This window comes from Caloenas nicobarica, chromosome 3 (assembly GCF_036013445.1).
Source record: "Caloenas nicobarica isolate bCalNic1 chromosome 3, bCalNic1.hap1, whole genome shotgun sequence".
Taxonomy (NCBI): Eukaryota; Metazoa; Chordata; class Aves; order Columbiformes; family Columbidae; genus Caloenas; species Caloenas nicobarica.
Window position 1 is genome coordinate 104086316 of NC_088247.1, and position 12167 is coordinate 104098482.

Consider the following 12167-nt stretch of genomic DNA (forward strand, 5'->3'; position numbering starts at 1 on the left):
AGTAAAGAGCTTTTAATTGGTAGCTGCAACTATGTGACAAACAACAGTTCAGGTAAATAAGCAGTAAAGTTTTATCATAAACAAAGACAGAAAACTGTGTCACAAGAATGCCACAATGACTTCTACATACATAGGTCCCCATACCTCCATATACCTCTGCTGCAGGCAACAAAACAACTCACATTAGAATTTAGAATTAGGTATTTGCTTAAACCCATTAAGTGGCCTTGACAAGCACGATGCTCATTCTTTCCCAAGAAGAATTTAATAACTGTTTTCACTCATGACAATCAGACCAAGAGGTGTTCCCCAGACTATAATAAGGAAAAACACAATTATAATTCCTAAAATGTAGGGGTTTTAATGCATTTCTAATGGGTTAGATAGTACCAAGCACCAAGGCCTACTTAAAAAAATTAAGGAACACTTAAAGTTGAGTGCTGTGTCTTTTGCTGCTGTCTCTGCTAAGAACAGGACCTACATGAAGGATTTTTCTAACAGTCTGTTTTAGAAACAAAACACAAACAACTCATAGCTGAAAATGCCTATGATTTCTTTCATGACTTACAAACAGATGAATAACACAGAAGAAGTGCAGGAATCTAGAGGCAAGATTTTGCTTTCTTTCATTACTAATATTTAAAAACAAGTCTAACTTGAAAAAGAGCATGCCATTTTTTCTTAGGAAGAAAACATGACAGAGACCACCAGAAAGAAAACACAGACTTATTCTCCACAGCTTTCTCTTGAAAAATGGTTTTATGGTGATAGAACCATTTTAATGGCCAGAAGAGATGCTGCACGTCTGAATGACAGAAGTATGACACCAATGATGACAGTCTAGTCTACGACCACCACAGCACTGCAGAAACACCAAACACCACAACATTTCAGTTCTGCTAGAGGTGAAATGAGAACAACTTCATCCATCGTCCAAAGCCTCCTTTGATAGCAGGGGAAGAACAAACACAAACAAACAAAAACCAACACCACACATAAAAACCACTAAAGGCCAGTTTTTGTTTTTCCTACAAGAAAACAGATGCGATCAAGACACTGCACTCGCCATGCTATTGGTCGTGCCCTCCATCTTCCCTCCTTAATATCTCCACACATTTTGAAGTTTATTCTAGTCTTCTTTCAATGCACCCTTAAATAACTTTGTTCTGGTTTCTTTTTAAAACCAATTCAAATCAGTGCCATTGTAAAGAAAGTTTTCCCAGAACAAAAACATCTCTAAAAGCTTCTTTCTATCACAATATTTTTCTTTCAAGTTCAGCTTATCAGCCTTCATTACCTCCCTCACAGTCTTGAGTCATTGTGGCAACTCACACAAGAAAAGAAAAAGCAAAATGCTTGGAATTCTCAGTAGCTTTTCTGGTAAGCTCCAGTTGCTATAATTAGACAACTCCTTTTCTAAATCAAAAACACAACTATCAATAGAGATAAAAATGAAAACTAGCATCAAAAACATACAAGAAGCCAAATCTAAATTCTCTGCTTTCCTCCCACCATCTGAAAACGTGCCCTGATTTAACCCCCAGAACTCAAATACACCAGTTGTTTCCATGGTTGTCTTTGCATATAAAATACCTATACAAAATAAACAACAAAATCAAATAATCTTATTTGCATGCCACAAAACCAATAATGTATAAAAAGAAGTAAAGTAATTACGTTTCCACTCTAAGTCAAAAAAGGGATTTTAGAAGTAATGCAGGTTCTAAATGACAAAATAATTAACCTGACACTTCAAACCAGTCTGATGTCATTTCAAGCACCTCAAAAAGACTGAAAACCTACAAAAATGTAACTCCACATTGCAGAGACTCTACTTTCTCCCCTTGCTGAAGTTTAACACTTGAAACATCAAACCAAAAGATGAACAACCAGTTCAGATGCTCAACTGTTTCACCCTGCTTCACATTTCAATAAATTATAGATCTAGATAACAAGTTCATAAAATAGCCCTAAAAGATCCAAGGACTAGAACATGAGCTTCTTAGCTCCCCTAAATATAGCAGCAGTCACATGGCTGTCACTAAGACCACATTAGCTTTTCTATGCTAGAATACCTCCTAAACCTTTCCTCTCAAAACTTAGAATGTGCTGTGAATATTGCCTTATATGAAATACAGCATGTAACATCTCGGACCTAGAACAATTTAAATAAAAATACACATCCATGGTCATCCCCATGTCAAAATCTCCCCAGTAGCACCTCAAAACTGAAAAGCAAGAAAAAATTACTTGCTGTTGTGTTCAATAGGAGGCTGTAATTGCCAACCAGCTATTTATTAGCCTTTTCTTAAAAATAACTAACTATATACATAAATCTTATTTGCTTCTAGAAAGAGTAATTTTAAAAAGCAGTTTAAGCTTAAGATGATTAACTGTTCTCAGATATAAATTCGTACTTTGCAATTTGTAAACGCACAAACATACCAGTTCATACCGTTCCAAGACCAATTCAAATAATTTCAGATTGCACTCCTCATAATAATAAAGCAAAGTTGTGGATGCTTGGCATAAACCTGCAAAACATCTTTCCAAGACAGCAACTGACACCAACCAGTAGACATACCACACACCAAGTTTTATTATTTTTATTAATACATGCTATTCTATACGGTACATAAAACTAAGAGAGCTTCACACACAGCAGCTTTCAGAACTCCCTGGTGTAAAATTGGTGGTATTTTCCCTACTGTTCAGAAAGGGAAGCTGGAAAAAAAGAAAAAAAAAAAAGAGCTGAAAGCACTTCAGCACTGAGTCAGTGATGGAGACAGAGCCTACGATTTCTGGCTGCCAGCCTTCCACTTCTGCCACTACTCGGCACGTCTCTGACTTTAAAACCACATATCACGTCTCTCTAGTCAACCACTTGCGTTGTTTCCCCTTTTGGAGAGAGAGATACGCAAGGTCATGGTTATATCAAAGAACAAGGTACCCTGAGTAACTGCACCCCAGTGCTGGAGGGTTCACTACGTCTGCAAGAACCTGATTTTGCCAGTCCTCTAATCTCAATAGAAATGCCCGAGACCACCAGTTTCACTGGGAGGACTGGCTTTGAGAAGAGACAACTCATGTGAGTATTGGCAGGATGAAGTCATCATTCACACGGACACCACTTCCCCCAGCAGGTACTAGAAACCCTGGCTCTTGCATTCCACCTCACAAACTTTCTTGACAAAACTCTCACGGTAGGAGTCTGGAGAGCAGAGCTGGGAGCAGACAGAGAACTGAGGCAACTCAGCCCTGAAAATGGGAGGAACTGGTCTCATCTGAAGCTCAAGAGTCCTGCTAAGGCACAGTTACAGCATGAGAGCAGAAAAGTAGCAGGAAAAATAGACCAGCAAGAAACCTTATTCCAGCCTTTCCAAAACAGTGTATTATTTCCACCAGCAGCCTGGACAGCTTATTGCAGAAATCTTTGGGTCCTGTCAGAGCCCTGTAATGATGCGTTTATCCATCAAACAACCACCCATGAATGCACCAACATCCAATATGACGGGTCCCAAACACACTGTTACTCTGACCATATTGATTTGCTTAACTTTTTTAATTATTATTTACAGGACATCGGCTGGCGAGATCCACTGCAGACTACGCTAAGTTCCTCCATACAGAATAACCTTGGAGCCACCATATTTTCCCAGTTTTTCACAGCTTCTGTATGCCAGTGACAGTTTTAGAGGGAAGATTCTTCGTAAGTATTTTTAATTACTATTTCCTCCTTAGCTAGAATGCATTAATTGTAGCTTGTTGCTCCAGCTAATAAGCAAACAATGACCAGTGCAATATGAACAGTCCAAGAAACTTAATTACTGAGTGAGATGTCCTTTAGATGTCAGTATGACTATAGTGAGGAGCAGGAAAATAAAACACACACATAACAGCCTCGAGTTGTTAAATCAGTTATCAAAACAATGTCTTTCCTCAGTGACTTCATTATGAAGAGCTCAACCAACTAATTAATCAAATGCCTGTTACATGATTCAAAAATGTGGGGTTTTTTTAATAAAGGAGGCCTGCTGATGTATTTATTACAAAGCAAATGTGGTAAATGGCTCTGCATGTAAATGCAGAAGTGCAGCATGACTTTGAAGTTTGAAGGTCAGATACAGTAACCGTTTTCATTAAGGTTCTTATGAGAGACTGTATCTTCTGTTTTCCAGCGATGTTTAGGAGGAGGAAGAAAACGAATTAAACAGAAAAACATAGAGACAACCAGTTCTGCGACAACTTAAGAAGAACTAGAAGGCTACCATTCACCTGTTTTCATTTAAAAATCTGCAAACGCCCTATCTCCCCAAAACGAAGAAATAAAATTGAGAGGGTGCTGGGGGGAGCAGACAATTTCCTTCTGCTTTTCAACTTTGTTTTCCTCATCAGGAAAATCAATCTAATTGAGTCAGCAATGATTTTATGTTAAAGAAGAGAATGTCATTTTCTCCATTTTCACAGACATTTCAAACCCATACTGTTTAAGAGCTCTGGAGGATTTTCTTGTTGATCAACATATTTTATTTTAAGCAGTATAGGTTTGATGGGAGATGCATATCAGAGGACTGTGTCGCATCAGAGAATTTACCCCTGACTATTCTATATCCCCAGCAACTTTAGAATACAAAACTCAACAGCTGGGCCTGAAGGCAAACAAATATGCCTCCTGTACCAGAATCTGATCCATATCAAGAAATAAAAATAATGTATGTTTTACATTTATACCTCAAAGACAAATAACCAACATGGATTTCTTTTTAGCACCACCATCATGTTTAAATACTGTAAAGCTGATAACATATCCCTGTAAAACACTGAGTTATAAACAATCCCCTCTCACACATAAATAACAGAGACATTATACAAAGCAGGCAGGAACATGGGCGGATGTACACAAAATAAACACATTCAAACTTACCCCACTCTAGATACTCAAGGATGTTCTTCTCTCTTCTCAGAGGGGAATTATTACATTCATCATAAAGGCAGATGAGTATATCCAGCAAGGTTTCCACGCTGAAGCATTGCCCATTAGTCTGAGTTGGCCCATCCAAAATAAACTGCTCCAACTGCTTCAAACGCACTTCTCCAGACATGGTTGTTTCAGTTTGCATTGGGGTTTCTTTTTTTAATGATTATTATTACTTAGTAGAAAAAAAAAAAAAATCTTTTGAGGGTTTTGTTGTTTAAAAATAAGTCAGCAGTATTTTTAACAAGTGTCAAGCTGTGGTGATGCTTAATTTCCAGCTCAACTCGGTGCTCCCAGCCTGAAACTAAACCCTTGCAAGTTTCAGACATATAGATACAGTGTATATCTGTATATACATGCTTCTTAAGAGAAGAAAATAATAATCCTAAAAAAATACTGAAATATGCCTAATAAGAAGGAGCAAAAATATATATATGGCCACTCCTGGTGCTTTAATAGTAATTGCACTAAAATTCAACCGAGACTGACACAGACTGCCTGTGCGCGCACGGTGAATACGCACTTCTATATTTTAAAAAAGGTCTTCTCCTTCATTCAAAATGCAGATCATGCAACGCGATCCTGAGAGGAGCCCCAACCGCATCATTAAAGTGTAACAGCCCCCTTCGGCTCGCACCGGCGTTCCACTCCCCACAACGGACGGGAAGGGGAAAAAAAAAAAAAAAAGGCATGTATTTATGTATTTAAATACGCGAAGGGAAGAGGAAAGCAGGGCGCACGGCGCCGGGAAGGAGGGAAGGAGGGAGGGAGGGCGCAGGGGCCGCGCAGCCCCGCCGCCGCCCCCCCCGGCCCGGGCAGCGCCTCCGCGGCCACCGCGCCCGCCGTGGGGGTGGGGCGCAGGTCCCCCCGGCCGCCCCTCCTCAGGGCGCAGCCACGTCCTGCCCCGGGCAGCCTTTCCCTTCCTCCTCCTCCTCCTTACCGAGTCTCCTTTTAAGGCTTTTCAGTGATTCGAAAAAACTAAAGTCTTCATCGTCGCCCCCTTCTCCTCCGCTGCGCCAAGGGGCGGCGGGCGGGACGCGCGCCCCGACACACCGGCACGGCCGCGGGGCGCCTGGGAAGCGCTCCGAGCCCTGTCAAATCCTTCCCATGGCTGCTGCTGCGCTGCGCCCTCCTCCTCCTCCTTCTCCGGCTGCGCGCCCGGGAGAGCGCCGGCGTCCCCGCTCCGGCCGCACGCTGCGGGCCGGGAGGCCCCGGCGGCGGCTTCACTCCCGGCGGCGAGATGCTCTCCCGGCTTCGCCCCGCCGGGCAAAGGGCATCCCGCCGCGGTGCCTGCGTGCGGGGTGTGTGTGTGTGTGTGTGTGCGTGCGCGGGGCGGCGGGGAGGGGTAACGGCGGCGCCCTCCCTCCGCTTCCGCGCCCTCCTCTCGCCCGCCGCTCCCTCCCTCCCTCCCGCGGTCACACGCAGCAGCCGCCGCCGCCGAGCTCGCAGCAGCCCAACATGGCGGCCGCGGCGGGGGGGAGCCGCCACCGAGCGCCGCCGCAGCGCGCGGAGCCGAGCCCGGGGCCGCCGCTACTGATGGGATTGAGGGGAGGGGGGGGGGGTTGCTGCAGCAGAGAATGCAGGGATACGGGCGGACCGAGGCGGAGGGGAGGGCGGGCCAGAGGGAGGCCGCGGCGCTACAGCCCGTGGGCTCCGGCCGCTGGCGGGCTGGGCTGCCCCGGCCCGACACACCCGCCAGGCCGAGGGTCTCTCCCGGGCCTTCCCGCCTCGGCTCTCAGCCGCCGCCGGTTCGCCTCCCCGCGCCGCCCGCGGCCCGATTCCCCTCAGCCGCGCTGCCCGTTCCTCTCCCCAGCAATTACGCCTTTCGTTAAAAAGCACAGCCTCGTCAGGGCTGAAGGGCAGGGGAAACCGTGCCCTGTCCGGTCTTTCTTTTCCACAGTTGCCTCTGCCGGGCCGTTCAGCCCCGAGCTCCAGGTGCGAGCACAGGCCCCATCCACCTCCCACGCAGACAACTGAAAACGTGACAGAAAATGCGGTGGCTCACGGCGGGTACATCCCCACTTGTGCTTTCCCTCCCCGAGCAGCTCGCCAAACCCGGGGGAACAGCCTTGTTGGGCGCTGAGGTGGGGATGTCTCGGGGAGGAAAAAGGCGGCCAGCCGCAGCACGCGGTGGCGGTTCTGTGGAAAGGTGTGAGGGCGGCAGCGTCGCGCTCAGGCTAATGTCTGTAAGTGAACCCCTGACTTCAGCTCAGCCCTCCTCAGAAGTCCGGTGAAGCGGGAGCAGGACAGCACAGCCCCGAGGGTCACTGGCCCCAGGTGAAGTTCAGTGTTCTCCGAAAGCCTGTGAAGTGCTATGTCTGCTGGAGCTCCAGGGAGAGTAACAGCTCGGGCAACTGCTGCCTCGCTTTGATAACCAACAGAAGCCCCTCAGCTTGGTTTTGCTGTAGCAAGCATCTATATAATAAGCTGGTTTTAAACTGGGCTTTTTACCAGTTGATAAAAACCATCAACAGTCTTATATACCCCTGAAGATCATAGAATCATAGAATGTCCTGAGCTGGAAGGGACCCACAAGGATCATCGAGTCCAGCTCCTGTCCCTGCAGATGACAACCCCACAGTTCACACCGTGTGTCTGAGGGTGTTGTCCAGTCTCTTCTTGAACACTGTCAGGCTTGGGGCCGTGACACCTCCCTGGGGAGCCTGTTCCAGTGCTCCACCACCCTCCGGGGGAAGAACCTTTTCCTGATGTCCAACCTAAACCTCCCCTGGCACATCTTCCTGACATTCCCTCAGGTTCTGTCATTGGTCACCAGAGAGAAGAGATCTGTGCCTGCCCCTCCTCCTCGCCTGGTGAAGAAGCTGTAGAGCAAGATGAGGTCTCCTTCAGGTTGAACAAACCAAGTGACTTTAGCTGCTGCTCATACAGCTTCCTCTCCAAACCCTTCAGCAACTTCGTAGACCTGATGAAATACACAAAACGATTAAGTGAAAGTCCCATATGTTTACTCAGAGTTGCTCAACAATATATAAACTCACTGGTCCGAAGGTAGGGAAGACAGTGAGTCCCTCCACGTGGGAGTGAAAAGGCAGAACAGACAGGCTAGGAGGCAGGGAGGAGTGTGCTTTCTGTCGGTGAGCAAGTGAAGGGATCCATCAGCTTGGGCAATGGCCTTTCAAAGGGAGAAGTTCTGCCAGTTCTTGGTGAATGAAGAAATATGCAGAGAATCTAATTCTAAAAGCTTTTTATGCAGAAACCCTCCAAGAAACTTCATTAGGAAGCACTAAAAGTTTAAGACGGGAACAAGGAAAGGGCTCCCTTCTCATACTGGGGTACAGCCTCAGTGTGACAAGAGCTCTGTGCAAGAATCTGGGGTGCTGCTGGTCCTTGCTTAGTAAAGCCTTCGTTGAAGAAGTCTCCGCAGAGCCTGGGCGGTGGGAGCTGGCTCCGAAGCTGTGGCACACAGGCGGTTTTACAGCACGAGTGAGGTATTTCCTGCCGGCTCTCCACTGAACTTGTGGAAATCGGGACTGGAGCTGGGGGTGGGGGATGCCTGATGACGGCAGTAAAAATAAATTGGTATTGCTGGGGTAGGTGGACCAGATCAGATAGCACTTCCTATAGGGGTTGGAGACACATCAGCCAAGTTCATCCTGAACATACATTAACCATTAATAGCCTTGCAGAGACCAAGGGGGGAAGACAAAGAGTTAAAGGGATGTTAGTTCCTTGGACTTTGGCACCACTTGGTAGGGAAGTGAACTAAAGAACCACTGCCAGAGATATGATGGGTGTGGATATTTCACTTATTTACTTATCTTACTGTGTTTTCCTCAGCCAATAATAAAGCCTTTCCTTGTTTTAATCACAGACCAAGTGTTTGCAAACAAGGAAGGATACCTAGCAAAGGCATTCACTTTCCCTATATTTCTGGTTTTAAAGCTGAACCCTTGTTCCTGTCAGCACCACTTGACAGAAGTTGCACATCAGGCCAGTTCTTTTCAGCATGCTTTCAGCTCAGTGAGGCTCTGAGAGGCACACGACACATTTTTCTATTAAAACCATGCTATGCAAGCTGCAGTTGAACACAAAAATCCCCGGGAATTATTTGTTCTCTACTCATTCGATAGCCTGTCCAAGAATATATAGGTAAACCCCATGGCAACTGGTGATACGCCCACTGGGCTATAGTCAGCTGTCCTGTCACAGAAGCTGTGAGGAACAGGTAATGCCAACAATGATTAGCGGCATTTTTATTTGCTGGGAATTATCTATGTACCAGATGAGTAATTCTCCGATGGAAAAATATTTTCTCTGTTTTATAAGAGGCTGCAAGAGAGACTTTGGTCCAGAATATTTGGAAAACCAACAAAAGATCTTAGTGTAACACTCAGAAATTCCTTCCCTCTTGTATGTTCTGTCACTAAGACAGACTGTTCTAAAAATACACCCGAGTTGTGTAAACATACCCCAGTATCTTTCATAATTATGTTGTGTTGTTTCACCCCTTTCTTATTTTAATAATATCAATTATATTTGTTTCTTATTGCTGAGCTTTACAAATGTTTATGGTACTGAAAAAGTAACTAATGATAATAAGGAATTTATATCTTAGAAAAAATTAAGCAAGCTGATAGCAACACAGGGGATAATGGGGAATGAGGAGGATATGGTTGAAACAATATAGTTTATGTATTAACAACATGTATGTTGAGTGTTGCAATGCTTAATGTTCGTATAATAGAGTAAACAGCCTTTTCTCTCCAGGGACATGAGATTTGTTGTTTGGGGTGAAATATTACAGATACCTGCCTTTGGCATACAAACCATTTCTAAAGTCATAGAATAATTTAGGTTGGAAAAGACCCTTGAGATGATTGAGACCAACCATTAACCTTGCACTGCCAAGTCCGCCACTAAGCCATGTCCCGAAGTATCACATCTACGTGTCTTTTAAACACCTCCAGGGATGGTGACTCGACCACTTCCCTGGGCAGCCTGTTCCAATGCCTGACAACCCTGTCTGTGAAGAAATTCTTCCTAATATCCAATCTAAACCTCCCCTGGCACAATTTGAGGCTGTTTCCTGTCATCCTGTCACTTGCTGCTTGGGAGATTGACACCCAAATCAAGAGGGATCCTGCACTTCCCCTACAGCTGAATAAATGTTTGTGACTGGTAGATCTATTATATGCTTAGGCACAAGGACTCAAGAGTGGCCTTTATGTGCTGACAAAACTTTGCATTCAGGATTTTATGCTCTCCATAACCTCACTTTGTAGGCACATGTAGTTTGTACTGACAGAGCAGTTCATATCCCAAGGAAAATTTGGGCAGTACTTGGCGAAAACAGTACTGGCACCCGGTTTAGAGAATGTGTGTTTAGACACATGATGGTACCAGTTGGGAAGGGGTCCTACAGCTGTCGTCTGAACTATAGAGATAACTTACAAGAGACTGCAGATAACTACAGACGGAGTGCATGTTGGTTGACACCATGATGACACTGAAGACTTGCATGTGTGAAGCGAGCAGAACTTGTCCCAGTATCTGTAGCATTGTAGCATCACGGAAATCTTACCACTGGGGCAAACGTAGTCCTAGTGGACAGAAAGGTCTCTTCACTGAACCTGATGACTGTCACAGAACTTAATTAGTCTCAGTAGCTATAATAATGCATTTAGTAACACAATTTAATGTTTTTAAAGACTTGTAAATCTAGTATTCTTTTCCTCTCTAACTGCCTTGCCAAGACCTCCTGTGAGGTCTACAGACAAGTCCAAGTACAAGCACTAAATGGTACCTGGCAAAATTGATGCTTATTATTTACCTAATCCCAAAACAATGATCATGAATGTGTATGCATATATAGATACTGTAAATATGGAATTATTCTTCTCTTCCCTCCCCTCGTGCTTCTTTTAGTGGTCTTTGGAGTCTTATTTGTAGTCTTAATGATTTTCTGTGAATGGCTGAACTGACTAATTTTACCTCAGGGACAAATTGCATCATACTGATCTCACTTCACTGGTTCTGTATCAGCCTCATTCCCCTGGTTTTAGTCTTCATGTAAAACTAGTGAGAACGTGGCCACCATGATACAATTTTCTATGAAAACATGAAGTGTTATGGGGTTCTGTGCTCTGTGATTAAAGGAGAGGAAGCAATGAAATTACATTTATAACTGCATGAAATTGCTATTTTTTTGGATCTTGCTAGGAACTGACCAAAATCACATCTCATGCTGGCCTCCAAACAGGACCTTGTTTGCACTCTGACAATGCTGTTTATCTCTCAATATGTCATTTTTTCCTGTAAAAGTGGGACCAAGTCTGCCAAAGCTCCTAGGGATGCTGTGAAGCTTGATTAGCATATGTGTAGCAATCTGAGATTATTTTACTTCCCTTTCTTCAGTAACATAAATCTAGGACTGTTCTTTTATTTTCCTTTCTCTCTTGCTTTTATAGTCTATAATGTTTGCAACTTTTCAAGCCTTTAGTCCCTCCGTAGTCTGGTTTTCTCCTGTGGATTCCTCTGTCTACGCTGAAGTTTTCTTCCACTGTCTCCCAAATCTATTACCCTTGTTATGCCACTTTCAAAAGTTGAACTCTCCTCAATATACTTCAGTCCTTTAGGTTAAGCTATTTAATGAGGTAAAACTCTTCCTCAGGTCAAGTGGCTTTTCAAACTGAAGAGTTCTCAAGAAGACTGTGTATTTATTTGTGAAACTCGATGGATGCAAATTTCTGCCACTGCCACACAAGGCATGACAAGGAAAGCCATTGATTCAAAAGAAAAGTGGATACATCTACATTAATTGGCTGGTGCCTGCACAAAACTAGTGTTGCTCATCTTGCAATTGCAATAGCTCATCATGAGAGCTGCTTCTAAACCCACGTTCCTTGCAATGTTTCGTAGTTTCTACTGATCATAATCAAGGCTTTTGATATCTGTTCCTCTAAAACTAGTACCTCTTCTTCTGGTGAACACCCAATACTGTATCATGGATTTTTTTTAAAAAGGGTATAGTCAGAGATGAATGCAATGAGGACCTAACTGTGAAAGTTATTTTAATAACTGCAATGAGCTGCTGCTGTCGTATAAGGAACAATGATGGAGGAGACGAGGTATGAGGAAACTTGTGATTAAGAGATCTTTGACAGGGGAATTAAACAGGATGAAGTGAGCAAAATGGAATTGAGAGGAGAGAGGGAGGGAGAGTGATGATTAA

General features: G+C 44.3%; 1 protein-coding gene across 15 annotated transcripts in view; it reads right to left on the minus strand.

Annotated features, from left to right (window-relative positions):
• CDC42BPA (CDC42 binding protein kinase alpha) overlaps window positions 1-6454 on the minus strand; it is a 191198-nt gene extending 184744 nt beyond the window's left edge. For all 15 annotated transcript variants that reach the window (XM_065630409.1, XM_065630404.1, XM_065630407.1 and 12 more), the window contains exons 1-2: window positions 5916-6454; window positions 4925-5150 (exon numbers count right to left, since the gene is read on the minus strand). In XM_065630409.1, coding sequence (XP_065486481.1) covers window positions 4925-5120 — 196 coding nt within the window. In that variant the 5' untranslated portion in view covers window positions 5121-5150; window positions 5916-6454. The remainder of the gene's footprint in view (window positions 1-4924; window positions 5151-5915) is intronic.
• Window positions 6455-12167: the final 5713 nt, after the last annotated feature.